The 27,095-nt window shown below is 43.3% G+C and overlaps 1 protein-coding gene across 1 annotated transcript in view; it reads right to left on the bottom strand.

Annotated features, from left to right (window-relative positions):
• The window catches only part of trmt44 (tRNA methyltransferase 44 homolog), a 31,757-nt gene that overhangs the window by 2,878 nt on the left and 1,784 nt on the right, over positions 1 to 27,095 (bottom strand). The window contains exons 2-9 of the mRNA XM_073043070.1: positions 26,209 to 26,332; positions 21,463 to 21,682; positions 19,682 to 19,750; positions 16,911 to 17,018; positions 15,093 to 15,164; positions 3,625 to 3,731; positions 3,039 to 3,222; positions 564 to 969 (exon numbers count right to left, since the gene is read on the bottom strand). Of these exons, the coding sequence (XP_072899171.1) occupies positions 564 to 969; positions 3,039 to 3,222; positions 3,625 to 3,731; positions 15,093 to 15,164; positions 16,911 to 17,018; positions 19,682 to 19,750; positions 21,463 to 21,682; positions 26,209 to 26,332 (1,290 nt within the window). The remainder of the gene's footprint in view (positions 1 to 563; positions 970 to 3,038; positions 3,223 to 3,624; positions 3,732 to 15,092; positions 15,165 to 16,910; positions 17,019 to 19,681; positions 19,751 to 21,462; positions 21,683 to 26,208; positions 26,333 to 27,095) is intronic.

Raw genomic sequence — 27,095 nt, 5'->3', positions numbered from 1 at the left:
ATCATAACGTGCTACCAACTTAAAATAAGCCCACATGAAGTTGTAGCGGTGTGCTACACGCAGTGCTAAAGTAACGACACGGAGTCGGTAAACTGCAATTAAAGAAGATTTTATTCGAACTTCATAGCCTTGCTTTAAAGCCTCCCTCATCCCGCCCTCCCCGGGCGCGGATGCTGTAAGGGACACGTACTCACAAACCCCTGCAGGCTTTTTCCCTTTGTTGCGGACCTGGCCTTTGTGCCTGCGCGCTGGCTATTTGTGAGCCGGTTCGAGTGCGCTAGGAAGTGGGTCGCCACAAAGTAATCAATATTTAAAATGCTATATTCAATTAAAAACTTTTTCCATCTGAACTACATCCCACACATAAAAGATGATGTTTACAAGACAATATACTGGCCTATCAGAAAGACAGAATTACCAGTTACTACAATGTTTGATGAATGAATTAAAGCAATAAAATGAATTACTGCAATAACTATCATTAGAATCTCAGTTATCCAGAAAATCCAACAGAATCAATGCAATTATAGAACAGAATAATGCTTAAGAACACAAACACCTACCTCCCTTGTTCCAATATCCTGTGCTGTCTTCAACACCACTGTTTACACAGGGGTCCTGATTTGTCTTCAAAAGTGCTTTAGCGACTTGAAGCACAACACAATTGGTGAAATCCCTGGGCAAAGAAGCACAATTCCTAATTTTTTGAGCTTTCTCCCTAGGTTGGAAACCAGCCAGCCACTTGCTAGATGCAAATGAATCTTCTTCAGCCTTGGTATCTAGAGGCACAGGATGCTCAACATTGGAACAGTGTGACACATCATGAGTAAATAAAGGAATTGCCTCACTAAAATGATCTCCTGTTCTCAGAGTAGAAGAATATCTTTCTTTAATATACAGTGTTCGTTCTTTATCCAGTCTTTCTTCATTAAATTCAGGATATGTTCTTTGATTACCAATCAAGCAAACCTACAAAAAAAGGAAGAAAATGCAACGCAGGTAAAATGATTATAATATTATTGCTTTTCCAATTTGAAAGACACAATGAACAAGCTGTTTTTAAACCAATAAAGATTTAAACAAATTCAGAACAGTATATTTCTAGTAGAAGTGTATTGGTTGAACTAATTACAAACTGTATACAAATATTAAGACAAGAATATATTGCTTTAAACATTTTATTTGGTATTACAATGAATAAAGCATATATTGATAATCCATTTATAAAAATCTGTCTTCTGCAGAACCTATTGAGTAAGGTTTAGATAAGCTTTGAGGTCCAAAATGTAAGCATAGGCTTCATATTAGTATTTCAAGCTGACTGACTCAATGATCAGTGCACTCTGCCCAGAACGCACACTTTTGGCAAACATGCAAAGTGTGTTAGTGACTTCACAAATAACTTGCTATCTGCACATCCCAATTTTTTTAACTTTTACTTCACTGTTGTGCCTTCAACTTTCAAGACGTTGAGCTCCAGAATTACTTTCTTAAGCCTCTTCACCTCTGCCCGTCACTCTTAAAAACTAAACAACACACACAAAATGCTGGTGGAACGCAGCAGGCCAGGCAGCATCTATAGGAAGAAGCACTGTCGTCTTTTTGGGCCGACACCTTCCGACAGGACTTTGTGAGCCCTGACGAAGGGTCTCGGCCCGAAACGTCGACAGTGCTTCTTCCTATAGATGCTGCCTGGCCTGCTGCGTTCCACCAGCATTTTGTGTGTGTTGCTTGGATTTCCAACATCTGCAGATTTCCTCGTGTTGACTCTTAAAACTATCTCTTTTGGTCAAGATCTTTACTCATCTTCCCTAAATCTCCTCTTGTTATATTCTGTGAACTGCCTAGGGATGTCCATGCTTCAATAAAGACATTACATAAATAGAGGTTGCTTCTGTTGTACTGTGATTCTGCAAAGGCATGCTCAACACTAATAGAACAAAAAACGGAGCACTACTATTGAAGTCTGAAACTTAAGACTTCTGTGAATAATTGCTCTATAAGGATACACAAAGTATTTTACTGTTTTTAAACTACAAACATAAATTCATAAAATTTACAAAAAGGAAATACTATAATATTTCTCCATAAATTATTTAGTCTGCCCAATTTTCTTGGTATTCTGTCAGATTACACATCATTTGTAAACAAAATATTGGTAACAGGAACATTATAAAAGTAGTGCATGGGACCTCAACAGTTTATTAAAAGATATGGACTGACAACGTCAAATAATAGGAGTAATAGGCTACCTGGCCCCTCAAGCCTGCCCTGCTGTCCAATATGATCTGCGCTAGGCCTAATCTTCTTCTGTGCCAGTCCAGTTCCACATAGCTTTCAACTCCCAGGTCTTTCAAGAATATACTGCATCTATCTCTTCTTCAAATGCCCTGAGTGATCTAGCCCTAACAACCCTCAGAAGATTTGCCACCCGTAGCAAGAAACAAACTCCATGCAACTCAGTTTTAAATGTCTACCCCCTTATCTTCTAATGATATCCGCTCATTTGAGATTCTTTCACTAGTGGAAACACCTGAACATTTATCCACTATGCTCCTTTTGAATCACATTTCTGATTACCTTCATTCTGCAGGACTGCAAAGAATAAAGGTCAAATATTTTTAGCCACTGACATGTTTAGACTGTCAATATCACCATAAACATATTTGAAAATACAGAGAGAAGGGGACAAGCCTACAAGAAAATTAAACACAACTATTTTAAATATTGTATTAAAATATTATTGCAAAGTAATGTCCTTTAAGCTACTCAAAAATGTTGATATTCTATTATTGTTTAACAGTGTTTGTTTATAATCTCACAAATAATGTCAAAATACTGTTTAACTACTATTCCAAGTGTGCAAACAAAATTAATAAGGAACTCCCACAGTCTTTATATGGCATTAGTGCAATTTTGAAACTTTCAGATCAACTTAAGAGAACTTTTTGAAAACAAGTTCACTGCAATCATTTTGTAAAGTTCATAAAAACTCAATGATAAAACAAACACAGTAATTACTTAAAGCTCATACTTACCCGTTTTGTAGATGGAATTCGAAGGCAGTCCTCCTCAACTTTAAAACCACAAATAGAACCCACTTCTGTAATGAAATTCAAATACGCTCGATACTGCGTGTTTATGGTTTCTCTTCGACAGTATTTTCCATAGAAATCATAGAAGCAACACGGCAGAACAAAGTAGCGGCATGAATAGGAGGACCTGCAGCAACAAATAAATAAACTCCTCTGAGCTTTATACTTTCGCAAATGTGTTGAACACATATCGTACGTACTAATTACTAAACAAGTGACAGCCAAATGCTGGAACTGTTGGGCAGTTAATTGCAATAAAGTCTTTATCGTTAGTTTATTAGAACAAACAGGGATATTAAGGCAGAGCAGAACACTGTGTGTAGAGTCAGTCAATACACATTCTCGTAATCTGATTCTGTGAAAATTTCTTTGCACTAGAAAGATTACTGAAGTAAAGAGATAGATTAGAACTTTAAAAATAATTAAAAAAAGCAGTGTTATTTGCAGCATAAATTACTGCAAAAACACATTTATTTATTCATAAAACAAAACTCACATTAATCAATTTTTGAATAAAATAGTCAGTTACCTTGCTGCAATAACAGGAATCCATGGTGTAAGCTCATCTGAATGGTTGCCAATTAGCCAATCCACATCAGGAAAAAGGAAATCATCACTTGGAGTAAAGGTACGTTCCTATTAAAACACCAGCAATTTTTTAAAACTTCAATCATTTTTTCAGCAATCACAATGATCTACTGTATGAATTTTGCATTGTCGTGTGACACTGGAGCTTTGCCCGGTACCATGGTGGAAAATTCTGGCATCTGCTGGTTTTTCAACATCAGTATCACTCAGTTTTGAGGGCTGCTCCAACCACTGATGCTGAACCGCAAGGGATAGGACAAATTAGTCACAGTGGGCATAAGGCTTGAAAGTTGTTGGAGCTACACCCACTCAGACACGTGGAGATTACTCGGTAATGTACCCAATTAGTGGGCGTTAAGATGGTTAAATTTCATCAAGGAGTGCGTTTCCACAAGATGCACAGTTTCTGACCCACCCTTACAGCTACAACATATAGGTGGCCATTCTGAGTTTCTGATCAATGGTGAATCCCAGGGCATCGATAGTGGACGACTTGGCAATAATAATGTCACTGAAAGTCCAAGCAGTAGATTAAAAATCTCTCTTGTTGAACATGCTAATTAACTGGCACTTACGTCATGCAAATATACTTGCCACTCTATCCCTCTATGCCGAAATGTTATCTAGGTTTCCCCATTAAAGCATTGTCAAGTTTGGCTGCTTAGGGGTTGCAAATATATGCAATCACCTATGTTACATAGACTTTCCACCCCCATTAGCCGAGAATTGGAGGAACAGATATGTGATCAGATTATAGAAAAGTGCAGAAACAACATTTTCATAGTGGGGTCTTTAATCCCCCCCAGCATTGATCGGAATTCCCTTAATACAAGTAGCTTAGATAGGGCAGGATTTCTTCAGGGTTTCAAAGCAAGGTTCTTGAAACAGTAGGTCAAGAGTCCATCTACAGGAGACAACATAGATCTGAGAAATGATCCAGTCCCGGTGACAGACCTGATGGTGGGTGAACATTTTGAGAATAGTTACTACAACTCATTAGGGTCTTAAGACAGTTAAGAATAAGGATAAAACCGTATCTTGCAGGAAGGTACTAAGTTACAACAGGACTACTTACGATAGGATAAACCAGGAGCTAAGAGGTTGTTGGAGTAGACTGTATAATTGGTTTCCGCCCAAAACGTCGTTATTACCTCCTCCCATAGATGATGTCTGGCCTGCTGAGTTCTGCGAGTATTTTGTGTTTTTTAATTGTTATTTCTTTGTAGTTTAAGTTTCTTTGTTTCCTTATATTTTAATATAATTACCTATGAACATGTAATTTGAGCAGTGTATTTTCTTGTTGCAGTTATGGGTATGGCATCATTTGAATAGGGACTATCTGCTTGGTTAACTATTAAATCTATAAATATGAATGGTCTTTGTTGCCATTAGCAAATTGGTATAAGAAAGCTAAATCACGCTGCCTCGGCCTCTTCTGTACCTTCACCTTCTCTCACTCCTAGGCTCTGCTTTCATTACTCTTCTTTCCTAATCCCTTTGTTCCCTTAGCGCTTAATAAACAACATAAGCAACAAGTTTGATGCTTCATTCTTGACTTCTGAAGAACCTCTGATCAAAAGCATCAGCATTCCAATAATTTTGCCATAGTCGCAGGATGGTTGTGAAGATATTAAATCTCAGAAGAATCCCAAACGAAGTGGAAATTTTTGGTGCTAAAATTATAAGAGGCAAGATCCTCTTCGTTTTCCAAACTGTATGAGAAACTGCCTAGTTCTTGCTTCAATACACCATCTAGTATAATCAACACGTACAAACAAGCTGGAGGAACTCAGCAGGTCGGGCAGCATCCGTTGAAATGAGCAGTCAATGTTTCGGTCCGAGACCCTTTGTCAGGACTGAAGAAGGGGCAGGGGCCCTATAAAGAAGGTGGGGAGAGGGTGGAAAACCAATCAGAGGAAAGATCAAGGGGTGGAGGAGGGGAAGCAGGGAGGGGATAGGCAGGAGAGGTGAAGGAGGAATGTAAGGGGAAAGCACTATGGGTAGTAGAAGGCGGCAGAATCATGAGAGAGGTGATGGGCAGCTGGAAGAGGAGACAGAGTGAAAGTGGGATGGGGGAAGGGAGAGGGAGGGAATTACCGGAAGTTGGAGAATTCAATGTTCATGCCAAAGGGCTGGAGACTATCCAGACGGTATATGAGGTGTTGCTCCTCCAACCTGAGTTTGGGTAGTTTGGTTTACTGACTACATTCCTACAAAGTTATGACTACAATCCTGCTGCAATCTTAAAATAAAAAAAAACCATTGCAATCCTAAAACAATATTTCAATTATGATCCAAAGATAAGTTTGATCACAATCCTGTGATATTTCAATTGAAATCCAATAATATTTTGATGCAATCAATGATATTTTGATCACAGTCCAAGTGATTAAAAACTGTTACAAGAGATTGAATTATGACAATGACCAAAATCATAAATCCTACTACACAAAAAGTGGGAGTTTGACCTGCAGTAGTTACATATGAACAGAAGACAGAGGTTTTGAGTTCTTACCTGAATAAAATACTTAAATTTGTTAAGATTATTGAAATATACTAGATGAAATATACTATCAATGTTGAGTCTATTAAGAGTCAATTATGCATGTGAAAAGATGCAGAGAATGCCTGAGGGAAAGGGAAAAACAGGGAAACGTGAGTTAAAGATACAAACACGTGCTCAGTTGGATTAAAAGTGTGAATGACTGAAAAGGTTATCTGAGCAGGTGAAGAAATTTACTGATCAATTGGGAAAGGAGAAACGTAATAAACTACAAAAACAGTATGACAGAGACAGTAAAGGGCACAAAGAGCAAATTTTTGCATTAACCGAATGAATGAATAAAACAATGTGATAGGTGTGATTGAATCAAAGAGTGCGGAGCTAAGAAGCAAACGGAAGCAGTATCAGTAAGTTCAGCAGGGACCATTATCTGCCACTGATGCTTCTTCTTGGGAAACAGTTGGACAGACCTCTGAAACAGCGCCACCATCCAAACTCCAAGGAATTACAGCATGGACATGACACAGACCCTACAGCGGTCTTTAGTGACTCAGGTGAGGATGACAGTGATGAAACAATTGAATAGGCAGCTCTGTCACGGCTTTCTCCAATAAAGACCAGAGAGTGAAGTCATGCAGAACTGAAGATGAAACCTATGAAAGAAGACAGATGGTTTTCCATCAAACAGCTGAAACAGTTAAGATTGGTAAATGGTCCAAGAAAGCTCCACATCCTTGAAAAAAAGTAAGCTTGAAGACTTGCGGAGCAACTTCTTTGTTTTAACAACATACACAAACTGCACCCACTGATGGCAACCAAATTTTGACTACTATGTTGCCTTTTCAGCAAATCAGACAGTTGACTCACAGAGTTGATAGGAGATAATAAACAACATGTACAAGATGGTTGTAATGTTATTAAGAGGCAACGAGGGAGGAGAATGCATTGGACCTGATTTACACAAACATCCCCGACACGTACCGGGCAGAGCCCCGCCCCCACCTCAGATACTCAGACCACATCACTTATGCTAATCCCAGCATACAGGCCGCTGGTCAGGCGCTCCAGACCAGTTCAGAAGCAGGTGAAAACCTGGCCAGCAGGAGCCATCTCTGCTCTTCAAGACTGCTTTGAGAACACTGACTGGCACATGTTCAGGGAGACTGCAACCGATGGCGACTCCACCAACTTAGAGGAGTACACAGCATCAGTGACCAGTTACATCAGCAAGTGCATTGATGATGTTACTCTGTCCAAGACCTACAAGTATCTGGGAGTACAGTTGGACGAGAAGCTAGACTGGACTGCCAACACAGATGCCTTGTGCAGGAAGGCACAGAGTCGACTGTACTTCCTTAGAAGGTTGGCGTCATTCAATGTCTGCAGTGAGATGCTGAAGATGTTCTATAGGTCAGTTGTTGAGAGCGCCCTCTTCTTTGTGGTGGCGTGTTGGGGAGGAAGCATTAAGAAGAAGGACGCCTCACGTCTTAATAAGCTGATAAGGAAGGCGAGCTCTGTCGTGGGTAAAGTACTGGAGAGTTTAACATCGGTAGCTGAGCGAAGGGCGCTGAGTAGGCTACGGTCAATTATGGAAAACCCTGAACATCCTCTACATAGCACCATCCAGAGACAGAGAAGCAGTTTCAGCGACAGGTTACTGTCGATGCAATGCTCCTCAGACAGGATGAAGAGGTCAATACTCCCCAATGCCATTAGGCTTTACAATTCAACTGCCAGGACTTAAGAACTTTTTTAAAGCTATTATTAATGCTTTTTGAGTTAGTGATTTAGATGCATATCATATTATTACTGAGTTAAGTATTGTATGTAATGAGTTTTTGCTACAACAAGTGTATGGGACATTGGAAAAAATGTTGAATTTCCCCATGGGGATGAATAAAGTATCTATCTATCTATCTATCTATCTACACGCACTAACCAGAAGCCATGGATGACCGCAGAGGTGCGTGCGCTACTGAGGTCCCGCGACTCCGCCTTCAGAGCAGGCAACAAGGCAGCTCTAACAACAGCAAGGGCCAAACTGTCCCGGGCCATCAGAGGGGCAAAGCGTGCACATGCCCAGCTAATACACAGTCACTTCCAGCACAGCGGTGACACGTGGTGCATGTGGAAGGGCATCCAGGACATCACCAATTACAAGACAACATCACCCTCCCAAATGCGCTGAATAACTTCTATGCCCGGTTTGAGGCGGAAAATGACGTGACAGCGAGGAAGTCCACCCCTCCTGCAAATGACCAGGTGCTGTGTCTCTCCGTGGCCGACGTGAGAAGAACCCTGTGCAGGGTCAACCCACGGAAGGCTGCTGGACCAGACAACATCCCTGGTAGAGTGCTCAGAGGATGTGCAGACCAGCTAGCAGATATTCTCACTGACATCTTCAACATCTCCCTGAGCAGCGCCACCGTTCCAACGTGCTTCAAGGCCGCCACCATCGTCCCCGTGCCGAAGAAGTCTTCAGAGTCCTGCCTAAATGACTACCGTCCCATCCATCATCATGAAGTGTTTCGAGAGGCTTGTCATGAGGCATATCAAGACTCTGCCACCCTCCTCACTGGAACCCCTGCAGTTTGCGTACCGTCCCAACTGTTCAACAGATGATGCCATTGCCACCACCCTTCACCTGGCCCTAACCCACCTGGACAAAAAAGACACATACGTTCGGATGCTGTTCATAGACTTTAGTTCAGCATTCAACACAATCATCCCTCAGAAACTGATTGGAAAACTGAGTCTATTGGGCCTGAACACCTCCCTCTGCAACTGGATCCTAGACTTCCTGACTGGGAGACCTCAGTCAGTCCGGATCGGGAGCAGCATCTCCAACACCATCACACTGAGCACGGGGGCTCCCCAGAGTTGCGTGCTCAGTCCACTGCTGTTCAGTCTGCTGACCCACGACTGTGCTGCAACACACAGCACGAACCACATCATCAAGTTCGCCGATGACACGACTGTGGTGGGTCTCATCAGCAAGAACGACGAGTCAGCTTACAGAGAGGAGGTGCAGCAGCTAACGGACTGGTGCAGAGCCAACAACCTGTCTCTTAATGTGAACAAAAGAGATTGTTGTTGACTTCAGGAGGGCATGGAGCGACCACTCCCCGCTGAACATCGACGGCCCCTCGGTAGAGATCGTAAACAGCACCAAATTTCTTGGTGTTCACCTGACGGGGAATCTCAGCTGGTCCCTCAACACCAGCTCCATAGCAAAGAAAACCCAACAGTGTCTCTACTTTTTGCAAAGGCTGAGGAAAGTTCATCTCCCACCCCCCATCCTCATCACATTTTACAGGGGCTGTATTGAGAGCATCCTGAGCAGCTGTATCACTGCCTGGTTCAGAAATTGCACCATCTCTGATCGCAAGACCCTGCAGCGGATAGTGAGGTCAGCTGAGAAGATCATCGGGGTCTCTCTTCCTGCCATCACGGACATTTACACTACACGCTGCATCCGCAAAGGAAACAGCATTATGAAGGACCCCATGCACCCCTCATACGATCTCTTCTCCCTCCTGCCGTCTGGGAAAAGGCTCCGAAACATTCGGGCTCTCACGACCAGACTATGTAACAGTTTCTTCCCCCAAGCTATCAGACTCCTCAATACCCGAAGCCTGGACTGACACCTTACCCTACTGTCCTGTTTATCATTTATTGTAATGCTGGTACTGTTTTTGTGCACTTTATGCAGTCCAGTGTAGGTCTGTAGTCTAGTGTAGCTTTCTCTGTGTTTTTTTTTATTACGTAGTTCAGTCTAGTTTTTTGTACTGTGTCATGTAACACCATGGTCCTGAAAAACGTTGTCTCATTTTTACTATGCACTGTACCAGCAGTTATGTTCAAAATGACAATAAAAGTTGACTTGACTTGGGGTAGTTGCAAGAGCAAGCTCCAATACAAAGTGATTGGAGGAAAGTGGTAGGTTGCAAGCAAAAGATTTCTGAGGATACTTCTGAATATGAGGAACGCTATGGGACAGTGGTTAAGTCATTGAGTTCCAGGAATAAACAAATACAACATTGAGGATGCTACATATCGTCCCTTTAAGTCAACTTTTATGGTTAGCTTGAAACCAGATATTGTCAAAATGGTGAGGCTGACAAAACTGAATTGGAGTGAAGTTGGTGTTCCATAGAGTGAGCTAGCACAAGCCACCAACAAGTGAAATGAGATATCGCAATCTGAATAAGATTATTACAGGCAGATCAGTAACCTGCTGAACAATAGCCACAGACCATGGGTCAACAGCCAACACCTATTCACCGTGTGTATCACAGCAATCTCAGTCCGAGCCATACCTCCGAGGCCAATACCCTAAACAAAATGCCACTTTCGTGGTAGGAAAGGACACTGGGCTGGAAGTTGTTGGTAGAGGAAACGTGATGAACAGGAATTTAATGTGGAGCAGAGTTAGGTGCTATATGGGAAAGGAACATATCGTACAGATTGTGGCGGCCTGCATACACGGGACTCGAACCGCCATCGGGACCCACAGGCAGACGCGTGGTCCGCTCGGGGTGGACCTTCCAGGGACAGTCTGACGTCACGTCTGCCCCGCGGGTCGCAGGGACCCATGGCAGGGGAGATTTAAGTGTGCTATTTTGAATCAGTAAAGTCATTCCGAGTTCAGCTCTCTGCCTCCATGTGTTTTCTTTAGTATCGCGTTGTGCGCAACTACACTGGTGACCCTGACGTTCCAGACGGCATCTGGAGCTGGCGACTCAGCAACCAGCCATGAGTTCGAGCAACTCACACAGCGCGGTCTCTTTGAAGCTCCTGACTTTCTGGGCCACTCAGCCCCATGTTTGGTTCAAGCAGGCTGAGGCCCAGTTCAGTATCAGATACGTTACAGTTATTACTACGTGGTCAGCACGCTCGACCAGGAGGCGGCAGGCCGGATCATCGACTTCATATGCCAGCCACCAACGGACGACAGGTACACTAAGCTTAAGGCGTTCCTGATCCGTACTTTTGGACTCTCCCGCTGCGAATGGGCTGCGCAGCTCCTACACATGGACGGCCATATGCTGTGCCTTTTATTTGAACAGCTGTTCCTCGAGCAAATGCCAGGGGACATTCGCCTCCTCCTCGCGAATGAGGATTTCAACGACCCATGCAGGGTTGCACCTAAACCAGACGTCCTTTGGCAGAGCAAGCAACGTGGAGCAGCCTCCATTGGCCTAGCCACGATCATGTGCCCCAAAGCACAGGCCCTGTAACCGAAGCTGTCGAGACCCATGGGGGGAAAAAGACAAAAGTTCAGAACAATGGTGTTTCTATCACTAGAGATGGGGCTCAGGCACGCGCCGCTGCTGTTCACCATGTGCTTTTCCGGGAAATGCCGGGGCCAGTCGTCACTAATGGCTAAGACGGCTGGTCACCGAGACAGCCTCCTGCACCTCTGGGACCGACACTCCGGGCGGCGCTTCCTGGTAGACACCAGGGCCGAAGTCAGCGTACTCCCCCCTCCTCGAACATGGACACTCGTAACGCGGTCCCAGGCCCCGAACTCACTGCTGCAAATGGTACCAGTATTCAGACGTACAGCCCGCGAACTATCTCACTGCATTTCAGGTCCAGCCATTTCACTTGGGACTTTCAGGTTGGCAGCAGTGTCACAGCCACTACTAGGGGCAACTACCAGCCAATATATAGATATATATACCAACCTACGAGCCACTGCCTCCTGGTCAACCTAAAAGGCCGGCGTTTGGTCCACGTCGAGACATTCCAGACTTTCCAGCTCGGAGTAGCCAATCTACCGGCCCTCCACCTGGATTCCGTGACCCTCTCGGGTAACGAATTCGCCAGGGTGTTGGCGGAACTTCCCTCCATAGTCACCTCGCAGTTCTCCACGGCCGACCCCAAGCACGGAATGTAGCACCACATCCCCATGCAAGGACCACTGCTGCACGCACGAGCTCGCAGGCTCCCACCCGACAAACTCCACCTCACCAAGGAGGAGTTCCGTAAGATGGAAGAGCTGGGGATCGTACGCCGCTCAGACAGCCCGTGGGCATCCCCGCTGGACATGGTGCCCAAGTCCGCAGGAGGATGAAGGCCCTGCAGAGACTACAGAAGGCTCAACGACGCCACAACTGCCAATAGATACCTGGTACCCTACATCCAGGACTTCACGGCGAACCTGCACGGAGCAACCATCTTCTCAAAAATCGACCTGGTCAGGGGATACCATCAGATCCCAGTGCACCCCCACGACGTGCCCAAGACAGCTCTCATCACCCCGTTCGGCTTGTTCGAATTCCTGAGGATGCCTTTCGGTCTCAAGAATGCAGCCCAAACTTTCCAAAGGTTCATGGACTTGGTGGGACGCAACCTGGATTTCATTTTCATTTACTTGGACGATATCCTGGTGGCCAGCAGTTCGCACCAAGAGCATGTGGCACATTTGCGCCAGCTCTGCCAACGCCTGAGCGACCACGGACTGGCAATCAATCCGGTGAAGTGCCAGTTTGGGCCACAAAGTCAACTGACATGGTACAGTTCCCCTACCGGACAAGGTCCAGGCCATCCGCCAGTTCCCCAATCCCAGCACGGTCAAGGGCCTGCAGGAGTTCGTAGGGATGGTCAACTTTTATCATCGGTTCTTGCCGTCGGAGGCCCGCATCATAAGACCCTTGTTCAGCCTGATGACTGGCAAGGCCAAAGAAATGACATGGGACACAGAGTCCATGGAGGCGTTCCAGCAGACCAAGGAGGTGCTGGCAAAGGCGGCCCTCCTAGTGCACCCGAGAGTCGATGTACCCACAGCACTCACAGTTGACGCTTCCGACACGGCAGCCGGCGGAGTCCTGCAGCAGCTCGTCGAGGACCAGTGGCGACCACTCGCTTTCTTCAGCCACCAGAGGTGAAGTACAGCGCCTTTGACAGAGAGTTACTAGCGCTCTACCTGGCTGTCCAGCATTTCCGGTACTTCCTCGAGGGAAGGGAGTTCACCGTGTATACGGACCACAAGCCCCTCACCCTTGCACTGGCCAAGGTATCGGACCCATGGTCGGCTCGGCAGCAGAGGCACCTGTCCTTTATTTCAGAATTCACCACGGATGTCCGCTTCATCGCAGGGAAGAACAACGTCGTTGCCGACACACTGTCTCGCCCCTGTCTCCACTCAGTAGGCATCTCGCCCTCAGGAATAGACTACGCAGCACTGGCAGAAGCACAACGGTTGGACCCCAAGATTCCAGCTTACCGCACCGCCGTTTCGGGGCTCCAGTTGGAGGACGTCTCCATTGACCCGGCAGTGGATCAACTCCTGTGCGACGTGTCTACTGGCAAACCCCGATCTGTGGTACCAGCAGCATGGATGCGCAGGGTGTTCGACACGCTACACGACCCGGCCCACCCGTCCATCCGGGTGTTCGACACACTGCATGACCTGGCCCACCCATCCATCTGGGTGTTCTACACACTGCACGACCCGGCCCACCCATCCATCCGGGTGTTCGACACACTGCATGACCTGGCCCACCCATCCATCCGGGTGTTCTACACACTGCATGACCTGGCCCACCCATCCATCCGGGTGTTCTACAAACTGCATGACCTGGCCCACCCGTCCATCCGGGCGCCCATCAATCTGGTAGCGGACAGATTCGTCTGGCATGGTTTGCTCAAACAGATCGGACACTGGGCCAAGACCTGCGTACACTGCCAGACCGCCAAAGTCCAGCCGCACGTGAAGGCTCCCCTCCAGCAGTTCCAGCCGCCACGAAGGAGGTTCCAACACATCCACGTGGACATCGTCGGCCCCCTGCCAGTCTCCCAGGGCGCCAGGTATATCTTTACCATGGTAGACAGGTTTACCAGTTGGCCAGAAGCCATACTGCTTGCAGACACGTCCACTGAGTTCTGCGCCAGGACGCTCATTACAAACTGGATCGCCAGGTTCAGCCTCCCAACGGACATCACCTCCGACAGAGGGGCACAATTCACGTCTGGTTTGTGGACAGCACTGGCGCAGCTCCTGGGCACCCAGCTGCATCACACCACAGTGTACCATCCCCAGTCCAATGGTTTGGTAGAGCGATTCCACCGGCATCTCAAGTCGGCCTGATGGCATGACTCAGGGGCCCCAACTGGACAGATGAGCTTCCCTGGGTCCTACTGGGCATCCGCACAGCCCCCAAAGAGGACCTGGACACCTCCTCGGCGGAATTGGTCTATGGCGACCCCCTGACCGTCACAAGCGAGTTCGCACCAGAAGCCCGAGGTTCGGAAGAAACTCCAGCAGCAGTGTTAATGAGGCTGCGGGACAAGGTAGGGACCCTGGCACCAGTCCCGACCTCCAGGCATGGTCCCACGCCATCCTTCACCCCTTAAGACCTCCGAGACTGTGAGTATGTTTTTATTCACAGGGGCATGCACAGGTCACCTCTACAGCGGCCGTACGAGGGTCCCTTCAAAGTGATCTGGCACAACGGAACCACGTGTGTCGTGGAGGTGGGTGGCCGGGAAGAGACTTTTACAGTGGACCGCCTCAAACCGGCGCACTTGGACATTGAGCAACCAGTGAGGGTACCCGCATCACGGCAGCGAGGCCGGCCACCCAGGCAAGCCGCACAGACTGGGGGCTCCACTCCCCTGATGGACATTTCTTTGGGGGGGGGGGGTGGTGGCCCGCACAAGCAGAACTCGAACCGCCATCGGGAGCCGCAGGCAGACAAGCGGTCCGCTCAGGGCGGACCTTCTGGGGACAGTCTGACGTCACGTCCGCCCCACGGGTCTCAGGGACCCATGGGAGGGGAGATTTAAGTGCGTGATTTTGAATCAGTAAAGTCATTCCGAGTTCAGCTCCCTCTGCCTCCGTGTGTTTTCTTTAGTAGCGCATTGCGCGTGACTACAAGGTAATGAATTTTCATTCTTACCTCAAGATGTGTCTGTGGACCATACTTGTCCCATATCTTCCGCTTTCTCACATCTATACCTTTACCAGGGTGCTAAAAGGAAAATGTGCAATATTGTTACTCAAACGTTATTGCTACTATCTTCTTTGCACAATATTCTTTTCTTTTTTGACAACAAAATCCCAAAACAATTGCAGCTACACATTTTAACAACAAATTTCACAACTAATGCCAATGATATTAAATCTGATTCTGATTTAAGATTTCGAGAATGGTATTGTATACAGCAATACTTAGAACTTGAAAGTGACCATTCACAACAATAGCTTTGTCATTGCAGACCTAAAGCAAATTCGGCAAATTCATATCTCTAGATAAATTTCAAAAATATGTAATTACAAAATCAGAATACAATCATTAAAGAATTTCAGCTCCATTATACCTCTTATCTAGTCTCCTCAGCCAATATATCATACCACTTCCAATAACATTCCAAAGCTCTGACCTTAACTTGTTCTCTCACAAATCTGAGGGACTACTGATCTTCTGCCATACATTTACAATTTCAGAAAATTCTGTAGCTTTCTAGCTCTACAAAATTATTGTAAAAGCTGTTAAACTTTATAGTCCTTCTTGAAGCTCATTCTTTTTTCCCAGTCTGAAGTATGTTGGATAAATTGGCCCCGTATCTTACAATTTTTTTTTTTACAAAAAGCAGTAAGATCAACCAAGGATTTCTCAATTGAAAGAAGGTTGCATATACATGATGCTTTGACTCAGAAAGATACATCCTGAATGTGAATACATTTACACAATAGAAGTTTTGTGCACACTGGGACCCAAAGTTACTAATCCCAGCGTTTTATAAAAATAGTTTAAAAATCATTTTTGTTTATCAAGATACACATTTTACTGTTCTATCAATGAATTATTTTTAAATGTACACAACAAAAACAAGAGCTGTGACTTATCCTTGTCAAGGTTTGGAGGCTTCTGTGCCTCAATGATCCGGAGAGCTATGTTGGCTGGAATCAGGGCTTTATGATTTGGCTCTTGGTGGGATCACCCATGCCTAACAGGTCAAAGGGTAGAGGCCAGTCTAAGACTGTTCCACCAGTCCTCCAGGTTCAGGGGTTCAACTCAGGGCTAACAACCCTGTCTGGTTAAAACAAAACTGTTACATAAACCGGAATGAAGATTCCTTCTACATCTTAGTGTGATAGTATTCCTGAGTCTCCACCCAGGACTTGCATGACTGACAATAGTGAAAACCAAGAGGAAGCTACTGACATGATGAAGGAAACCTTGAACGTTGCCAGAGGTGGAGGACCCTTATTGTTGCCCTAAATGCCAGGGCACAACTGAGAGGCAATTCAGGCAATGCAATCCACATCCTGTTGAACTTAATCATACAGTGAGATAGGTGACAGAATACTATATTCACACGTGATAGATTTTCACTATGCTTCCAACTTGTACATAATTAACAGCAAGCATTGTAACCTCATTTTACAGTGAAATGCAATCCATTAAATTCAGTTTCACCTGGTGTAGCTTGTTTCTCAATTTAGCAGATCAATTGAAGAATGAGAATTAGTATGAGTGCATAAGTTTGTCAACAGACTACAAGATTAGTGACTTAACCCCAACACTAAAATTTCCTTAATTGAAAAAAGTAAAAAAAAAATCTAAAATTATGTTTGCCCTATTTATATGCAAGGAATTTCAGGAACTATAGTATAATAGGAGGTTCTATTGTGAGTCTTATGTATATAGCAAGATATCTTTAAATAATTTTCTAATACAGATATCAAATATTATTGGTTCAAATTCATTTACCCCTTCATTAGTTAAAATATGGACCAGTAATCCATTTCCACATCCCAAATCTATAAAGGACTGTTTGTCAGTCAGGCCTTTCGCAGCACGCTCATCTTCCCAAAGAATCTGAAATACAAGTTAAAACCATTTCACTTTTTGGAGGGAAGTGAACTATATTTTAGTAGAAATAAAGTAAAATATTAATGTAACATTTTATACTGCAATCATATTACATATGGCAGTAGAGAATGTCTTATCATCACCAACACAGAAAAACCAATCAAATAAACTTCAGGATCACTAAACTGTACAACATCTCTCAAGCCCATTTTTACACCATATCAGATCATGGCTCACATGTACCTCATCTACTTAATCATCATTACTCCATATCATTGGAGGTCTGTAAAAACGTTAAAACTATGACTCAAGTCTTGAAAATTTCAATTTGCTCAGCACTCACAACCTTGAGCAAGTGTTCCCTTTGGGCAGAAATATTTCTTCTTAATTTCTAAATGCAGCAGCTCAATTTTAATTATGTTACTTTTGTTCTGGGCTTCCCACTAGACCTACAGACCTCTGGACTCATATTATTGAACTTATTATTTTAAACATTTTCAATATTCATCAGATTGTTTCTCAACCATTGAAACATACTGCAAAATAAGAATCAGTTAATGAAATTTGAACAACAAATAATTTGATGGAAGAACTCAGCAGGTTGAACAGCAAACAAGAGAAAATCTGCAGATGCTGGAACTCCGAGCAGCACACACAAAATGCTGGAGGAACTCAGCAGGCCAGACAGCATCTATGGAAAAAAAGTACAGTCGACAATTCAGGCTGAAACCCTTCGCCCGGACTGCAGAACAAAAGCTGGGAGTAGATTCAATAGGTGGGGGTAGGGGAGAGGGAACAACCAGGTGATAGTTGAAATCTGGCGGGGGGGGGGGGGGGGGGAATGAAGTAAAGAGCTGGGAAGTTGCTTGGTGGAAGAGACAGAAGGCCAGGGAAGAAAAAAGAGGGGAGAGGAGCACCAGGGGGAGGCGATGGGTGGGTAAGGAGATAAGGTGAGGGAGGGAAAAGGGGATCGGAAATGGTGAAAGAGAGGGTGGTGGGGGAGAGTTGTGGGGCATTACCAGAAATCCAAGAAATCGATGTCCATGCCATCAGGTTGGAGACTAACCATATAGAATATAAGGTGTTGTTCCTCCAACCTAAATGTGGAACAGCATCTGTGTGAGGAAAGGAACTGTCAACATTTTGGATCAAAGCATCAGTACAAATGTAGGGCTTTATCCAATCTACTGGTTTCTTCCAGCAGATTGTTTGTACTCAAGGTCTCAGCATCTGCAGTCTTTTGCACCTCTATGGAAACTGACCGCATAATTTAGCCATTCAGATATTTTGCAGTTTATTCCTTCTATCGCATTTATTTCCTTCGTACGTCATGGCACCCAAAAGTGAACACACAGTGTATGACGTAGATCTTAACAAGGCTAGGTATGACTGAAATATATTAACTTTTCTTTCATAAATTTATGTCTGACTTGACAGAGTATCAATGATGCTCTTTGAACAGGTACAACCCTCCCCCGCCATTGAGATCACGGCTCAAGAAGGAGTAACATCAAAGACCCTCCCCATTTGGGATATGGCCTCTTCGTGTTACTACCCTCAGAGAGGAGCCTGAAGACCCACACTCAACGTTTTAAGAGCAGTTTCTTCCCCTCCACTATCAGATTGCTTGAATGGTCCATGAACCAGTGATAACAAACCTGATTTGATAGTGTGGAATTAATTTAACCTCTGGTGAACCATATGAAAATAATTCAGTCAGATGAAGTACAGATGTCACATTATTTCATTTTTGATTGTGTCACAGAAACTAAAATCAAGTCTGAGCTAATTAATTTCCCAAGGGCAAGACGAGTTAAAATTGTACCCAAGTAAACAGAAAAATGTATATTTGCTGAAAGAAGACCATAAGACATAGGAGCAGAATTAGGCCATTCAGCCCATTGGGTCTGCCTTGCCATTCCATCATGGCTGATTTTTGAGATACAGTGAGGAAGAGGCCCTTCCGGCCCCTCGAGCCCCACTGCCCAGCGATTCCAGATTTAACTCCAGCCTCATCACGGGACAATTTACAGTGACCAATTAACCGACCAACCGGGACGTCTTTTATCCCTTTCAACCCTATTCTCCTGCTTTATCTCTGTAACCTTTGATACCCAACTAATCAAGAACCTACCAAATGCCGTTTTAAACATCTCCAATGATTTGACCTCCAGAGCCGTCTGTGGCAATGAATTCCAGATTCTCTACCCTCTGGCTAAAGAAATTCCTCCTCATCTCTGTCCTAAATGGACATCCCTCTATTCTGAGGCTTAACACAGCACAGGAACCACATCTCCATTCATCCAAATAGGGAGGAATGACTGTGGCACCAACTATTAAAAATATATAAATTTTTGAATTATATTCAATAATATTTTCCTTCAATTTTTAACAGTTTCATGAAAATATCTCTACAATTACACCTACTTGCTTAACACTACATATATTCTCCTCCATCCCCCAGAAGTTTTACTAGGCTTTCCTTATACTTTGTATCGGTTTCTTATGAAGACTCTCAGAGATTAAGCACAGGATTTTCTATCTGACTCCTAATCTTGACAAGCATCAATCCCTAGCACAAACTACTGTATACATTATTACTATCATTGATCACAATCCCCTCCGAGACCAAGATATCCGAGTTTGTAAAATGCTAAATATTACCTTACCAATAAGTATGCTGCAATGGCAACATCTTCGTAGACATATTTTTCAGGATTTGTAACTTCAGGCCAGATCTAATTAAAATTCAAACAAAATATATTAGGTGGGTGCCAATACAAAGCAGCTTTTAAACACTTGATAAGTAATACATTGGATGGACTTATGATGTGCTTGATGTTGTGTCAATTCTTCAACTAAGCCTAAATTGCCATGCAGAACTCATTAATATAAGCCAAACCAGAAAAATACCCCTGAAGCAGCACAAACAATGAGTTTAAAAGATTCTTGATTGAACAGAACATTCTCCAGGATCTCCGAGGAGAGTGATTGCCAGGAAATTAGGCTTTGTGCAACATTCACTGCCATTAACTCTATTGATGCATGAAAATCCGTGATGTGCTGTCAGCTGAAGCCACACATTTGCCCTGCTCTGCTTTAATGCCAATAATAAATCTTAATAATTGTTTTGAAAAAGTACTACAGTACTACAACCTCTTATGAAAATCAACATTGATAATCATAACATTTTGTACTCATACTTGCTACAAGAAGAGTTCAGAAATATAAATCTTCTCACAGCAACTTTCACTGTCCATTTCAATTGAGTTATGTTCAGGAGGAGACTCTATCTCTAAATATTTTTATCTTTATTAGACAAAATAGAGATTTACAGAATGGAAGATTTCTTTATGTTGGTCTACAAATTTGATGACATGTGAGTACATGGAGTAAGAGGGCTTTATCAATTGGCTCAGCTTGATTCTGGAAAAAAAAAAGTCTCTATCACAAAGAGCTTCAAATCAGAACAAACAAAGTCTTTGGAGGGTTCATTCCGAAGATATTTGTGTTTGCTTTTTTAAAATTTATAGTTCTTGATTTGGTATAGTTTATATAAAGCATCCTCTTAAAGTATATATAGTGAATTTCAGTTAATTGGGCCATCGGTTAATAAGGACAGTCACTTATTTGTAACAACTCTTAACAAAAAACTAATTGAGAACATAGCCAGGATTCTGTTTGTTTATTTGGGACATTATGCCACTTAAATTATGGCAGGATTCTGTTGCCGAACAGCAGCTAACTTGCATCAGATGCATACACTGTGTGCCCAATAAAGCACACCACCATGCTTAGAGGAACAGGTTTTAAATTACGTCAATTGCATGCGTTTGTGTTCAAAATGTGTCACTGATAGATGGCAAGAAATAATCAGTAAGACAATTCAGAACTGTTTTGCTCACTGCCGTTTCAAGCATTCAGGCTTGGATTTGCCAGAAAAGCTGGGAGTGAAAATGAAAGAATTTCACTACTTAGGAACTACAAAGAATTTGAAAGTCATTACAATAATCTTGAATGTTATGATGAAAATGAAGATCTAGATGATTCATTGTATGAAAGGCAGTCCATTCGTGGTGCCTGCACTGATGTTGCTCATTTACAACCAATCAAAAGAATATGGCAGCATACCCAGGATCTGTCGATAACTATTAGGCACTAACACGGTTTATAGTAGTATTTATTGTAGCAGTATTGACAGTGGTCTAATTTGATCTGTATTTCATTTAAATACATATTTTGTTACTGAGTTAACCATGTTTGTTTTTATACCTTTTTACCTACTGCTAATAAGGCCAAAATGTACTTGTCTTGATGTGCCCCAATTAACCGGAATCCACTGTACTGCATTTCTCATTAAGTGGCAAATGGCAATACTCCACAAAATTAATTCAAGTAAGAGCACACTAAGGTTATCATTATTTTAATTTTTTTTCCCTCAGATTTGTACCTTGACAATTTCTTTGTATTTTGCTTTCAAATTATGGTAATATTCACTATATTTTTCCACAGAAATGAGAGAAAGTGTGTTCTTAAAATAACTCTTCTTGCTCTCTGTAGACCATTTCACAATCTTTGTAAGCAAAACATCTGTCAGCCATGTTGTTTTGGGATACAAAATCCCATCTGCATCCCATTCTTCAGGGTACAATATGGAAATGGAAACGGACCTTTAACACAGAGTTTAAACAGAACTGTTAAGCATTACATAAACACTAAAAACAACAGTTTTTAAACAGAAATAGCAATCTAAAAAATCTGTAGATGCTTACTGAAACACAGACAAGCGTCTAGATGCAGTGAAAGTGGTGGAGAATAGACAGGGCAAAGGAAATATCTCTGGTAGGCTAAAGGCTGGGCTGCTGTGAGGCTAGGTTAATGGAACCAGTTGGAGGGCATGTAAAATTGTGATGTACTACAACTAACATGAGAGCCATGAGGTAATGTTACAGTTATACAAGACCTTAGTTAGACCCCACTTGTAGTGCTGTGTTCAGTTCTGGTCACCTCATTACAGGAAGGATGTGGTTACTATAGAGAGAGTGCAGAGGAGATTTACAAGGACGCTGGCTGGATTGAAGAGCATGCCTTAAGAGAACAGATTGAGTGAACTTGGCCTTTTCTTTTTGGAGTGATGGAGGATGAGAGGTGACTTGATAGAGATGTATAAGATGATGAGAGGCATTGATCGTGTGGATAGCCAGAGGCTTTTTCCCAGGATCGAGATGGCTAACAAAAGAGGGCATAGTTTAAAGGTGCTTGGAAATAGGTACAAGGGGGAATGTCAGAGCTAAGTTTTTCACACAGAGAGTGGTGAGTGCGTGGAATGCACTGCAAAGGTGCTGGGGGCAGACACAATAAGGTTTTTTAAGACACTCTTAAATAGGTACATGAAGCTTAGAAAAATAGAGGGCCATGCGGTAGGAAAATTCAAGCAGCTTCTAGAGTAGATTACATGGTCAGCACAGCACTGTGGTCTGAAGGGCCTGTAATGTGCTGTATATTTCCTATGTTCTAAATGGTCATTTCTGATATACTGGTATGTAGATATCAAACGTACACCAAAAAGTTCCACCAGGATTGCTTGTTACCCTAAGTTGCTGATTAAATCTAAGTGTTTTTATCAATCTGCCACTGGGATTACAGAAGATTGGTAACCCTCCTAGAAGCCTACCCTTCTCTAACAACTATCATACAGTGTACAGTTGCAAGAAAAAGTTGGTGAACCCTTTGTAATTACTTGGTTTTCTGAATTAATCAGTCATAAAATGTGGTCTGATCTTCATTGAAGTGACAATAATAGAAAAACAAATCTGCCTAAAAAATAACACACAAATAATTGTACTTCTCGTCAACACTGAGTACACCATTTAAACAATTACAGTCTTTGTTCAAAAAAGTACGCGAACCTCTGGGGTAACACCTTCTACAAAACCTATTTGGAGTCAGGTGTTCCAATCGATGAGATTGGAGGTGTGGGTTGTAGGTGCCCTGCCCTATAAAAAAAAGTCAGGTTACTGACGGAGCCTGTTCTTCAAGAAATATCTGTTTATGTGCATCATGCCTTGATTAAAACAACTTTCAGAGGTCCTTAGAAAAATTGGAGAGATGCATGAAACTGGAAAAGGCTCTAACAGCATTTTCTAAGGAACTGAGTGTTCATCAGTCTACAGTGAGAGAAATTGTCCACAAATGGAAGAAACTCAGTACTGTTGCTACTCTCCTTAGGAGTGGGTGTCCTGCAAAGATCACACCAAGGGCACACATGCAATGCTGAAGGAGGTGAAGAAGAACCCAGGTAACAGCAAAAAACCTGCTGAAATCTCTAGAACTTAGTAAATTGTCTCTTCATTTGTCTATCATAAGAAAAACATTGAACAAGAATGGTGTTCATGGGAGGAGACCACAGAGGAAACCATGGAGTACTGCGTGCAGTTCTGGTGTCCATATTTAAGAAAGGACATACTGGCTCTAGAGGCAGTGCAGCGAAGGTTCACTAGGTTAATTCCGGGGATGGGTGGGTTGATGTATGATGAGAGGTTGAGTAGATTGGGACTCTACTCATTGGAGTTCCGAAGAATGAGAGGCGTTCTTATGGAAACATATAAGATTGTGAAGGGGCTTGATCGGGTGGATGCGGGGAGAATGTTCCCAATGATGGGTGAAACTAGGACTAGGGGGCATAATCTTAAAATAAGGGGATGCCGTTCCAGGACTGAGATGCGGAGAAATTTCTTCACTCAGAGGGTAGTGGGGCTGTGGAATTTACTGCCCCAGAGAGCTGTAGAAGCTACTACACTCAATAAATTCAAAATGGAGATAGACATTTTCCTGGATAAAAATGGCATTAGGGGATACGGTGAGCGAGCAGGTAAGTGGACATGAGGCTAGGTTTAGATCAGCCATGTGATCTCCTGGACCAGTTTTCGATAGCCTGGATGGGTCGGAGAGGAATTTTCCAGATTTTTTCTCCTCAATTGGCAACTCGGTTTTTTTTCCCTGGGTGATCACATGGGTTTGGGCGGGATGAATAATAAAATAAAATGGGCGGTATGGTGCCCTGCTGGTTGGCACTGTTGCCTTGTGGGATTCGGTGAAAACTAGAGTTAAGATTGGATCAGCCATGATCTTGTTGAATGGCGGAGCAGGCTTGAGGGGCCAATTGGCCTACTCCTGCTCCTATCTCTTATGTTCTTATTGCTCTCCAAAAATAAAAGTATTACGCAGATTTCAAGTTGGCAAAAGACCATCTGGATGTTCCACAATGCTTCTGGGACAATGGTCTGTGGACAGGTGGACAAAAATTTAACTATTTGGCAGAACTGCACACCAGTATGTTTGGAGGAAAAAGGGCACTGCACACCAACACCAAAACCTCAATGGCCAAGTCAGAGTCCAGGCCTTAACCCAATTGAGATGCTGTGGCATGAGCTGAAGAGGGCTATTCATGCAAGGTATCCCAGAAATATTGATAAACTGAAACAATTTTGTCTGGAAAAATGGTCTATAATTCCTCCTCGCTGTTGTGCAAGTCTGATCAGCAGCTACAGGAAACGTTTGGTGGAAGTTATTTCTGCTAAAGGAGGTTCTACCAGTTATTAAATTCAAGAGTTCACATACTTTTTCCACCCTGGACTGTGAATGATTAAATAAAGTGTTCAATAAAGAAATTTAAAGTACAGTTGTCTGTTATTAGTTTAGACAGATTGTGTTTGTCTATTATTGTGACTTAGATGAAGATCAGACTACATTTTATGAGTATTTAATGCAGAAATCCAGGTAATTGCAAAGGGTTCACCAACTTCTGAACTATTATGAACTAAAGCCATATGGTACATAGCCTTTCAAGGTAAAGTGCAAAGTGCAACACAAGAGCAGAACTTGTGTAGATCACACCAACAAACAAAACTCAAGCCTAGGATACTCAAAATTAAACCAATAGCACATTCACTTATTTAAATGGTGTTGGTTGTAGTAACCAAAAAAACAAGCATAGAGACACGACTGTAGATACTAGATTCTGGAATAACAATCCGCTGCAGGAATTCAGCAGGGCAAGCAGTATTTGTTGGGGGGAGGGGGCGTGGAAGGCAGAGTATATTGCAGAGGAATTATTAAATTGCTGACATTTTGGGTTGAAACTGTGTATCAAGCCCAACAGGGAGATGATCAATATAAAAAGGAGAGGAGTGGTAAAACAATCGGGAATTGGTGGACTTAGAAGGGGTGAAAGATGATAGATATGTTGAACCAGGCAGGAAAAGTAGGGTGCATTTGGGAGACAGTGGCAGGAAGATGATGATGGAGGCAAAGAGGGAGATAATGATGAGAGGAAGGTGGAGTGAGGTGGGACGAGCAGAGGACGAAGACTGGATACAGATACTGGAGTGAGCAGCAGAAACACAACTTGTTAGCAGTGCTGAAATCTGATAAGTAAAGGACGTGACGATGGGAGCAACAAGGGGAGAGGTGGAGTAGGGCCTATGGGTGAACTGGAACCAGGAGGTGGAGGAAGATGGCTGATGATGGGGAGCAGGCTGACTACTGCAGGCAGAGCACAGACACCTAGTCTCCACTTGGTCATGCTGACATGGATGAGCACTGAATGCAGTAGATGAAATTGAAGGAGATGCAAGTGAATGTTTACCTCATCTGGAAGGGTGGTTTAGGTAACTGGGTGGTAGTGAGTGGAAAGTTGTAAGAACAAGTGTTACCCATGGTAACTCAAGTGAATCTGCAGATGCTGGAAATAAATACAAAACACAAAATGCTGGCAGAACTCAGCAGGCCAGACAGCATCTATGGGAGGAGGAAGTGACGATGTTTCGGGTGACTCCTGATGAAGGGTTTCGGGCCAAAACGTCGTCACTACCTCCTTCCATAGATGCTGTCTGGCCTGCTGAGTTCTGCCAGCATTTTGTGTTTTGTTACCCATGGTAACTCTTTGTTTTTGCTTTAGCTCAAACAAAAAGGCACAATACAGTTATTGAGAATACAGACAGATGAAATGACTACCTGCGGAGGCCCAAGAGAATGCAGATGCTAGAATCTAGATAAAAAATCTGCTGGAGAAACTCAACAGACATTTTTGTTACTGAAGAAACACTACTAGCAAGGATTTTTGTTTTCAATAAAAGGGTATTTTTGGCCTTTGGCTTCCTTTTTCTGCAGTTCTGCTATCTGGCTGAGAACTCACCATGATGATTCATCTCCTTTAACTTGTTGAAGTTTAAATCTGTATATATTGTTCTTCCTGAAGGTACAACTTTTTGCAATCTGCCCATTTACTGGTATAAATGTTGCTGTGTTGTTTAGGAAATCTGCAGTTGAGAAAAACATACCAAAAAATGGTTCAAGAACAAAAATGTACAAATATTAAAAAACACTGATTTAGGTGATTTAGGTGGTGCATTTAGTTAGAAACCTTTTTGTTTCGAAGAATTGCTTTACATCCAGTTTGTTTATTCATTAAGGGCCACATTGTATGACATAGCCGATCATGGTCTTTCGGTAACCATGATTATTCTTGGCAAATTTTTCTACAGAAGTGGTTTGCTATTACTTTCTTCTGGGCAGCATCTTTACAAGACGAGAGACCCCAGCCATTACTAATACTCTTCAAAGATTGTCTGCCTGGCGTCACTGGTCGTAAAACTAGGACTTGTGATATGCATCAGCCGCTTGTACGACCATCCACCACCTGCTCCCATGGCTTTGCATGACCCTGATCGGGTGGCAGGGGGCTAAGCAGATGCTACACCTTGCCCAAGGGTGACCTGTCGGCTAGCAGAGGGAAGGAGCAGCTTATACCTCCTTTGGTGGAGACTTATCTCCACCTTGCCACCCAATTCTATTAAGTATTCTTCTATAAAATAATTGGAGCCATTTCTGCCCAGTGGACCTCAAGTTATTTAATGTTGTTTAAAATAAAAACAGACTGTACTAACTGATGTTAATAATAAAACAAAATGTTCTGAGTTTGGGATCAAAGTACATTGCTTGAGTAATGTATAGAGCGAAAGGTTGCATCAATTCCCCACTATTTCTGTTGGAAAATTCACATGAACAGTCTGTTCCTGACCA

Source organism: Hemitrygon akajei, chromosome 4 (assembly GCF_048418815.1).
Source record: "Hemitrygon akajei chromosome 4, sHemAka1.3, whole genome shotgun sequence".
Taxonomy (NCBI): Eukaryota; Metazoa; Chordata; class Chondrichthyes; order Myliobatiformes; family Dasyatidae; genus Hemitrygon; species Hemitrygon akajei.
Note: the sequence above shows the minus strand (reverse complement) of the source record. Positions and strands in the feature narration are given on the sequence as shown.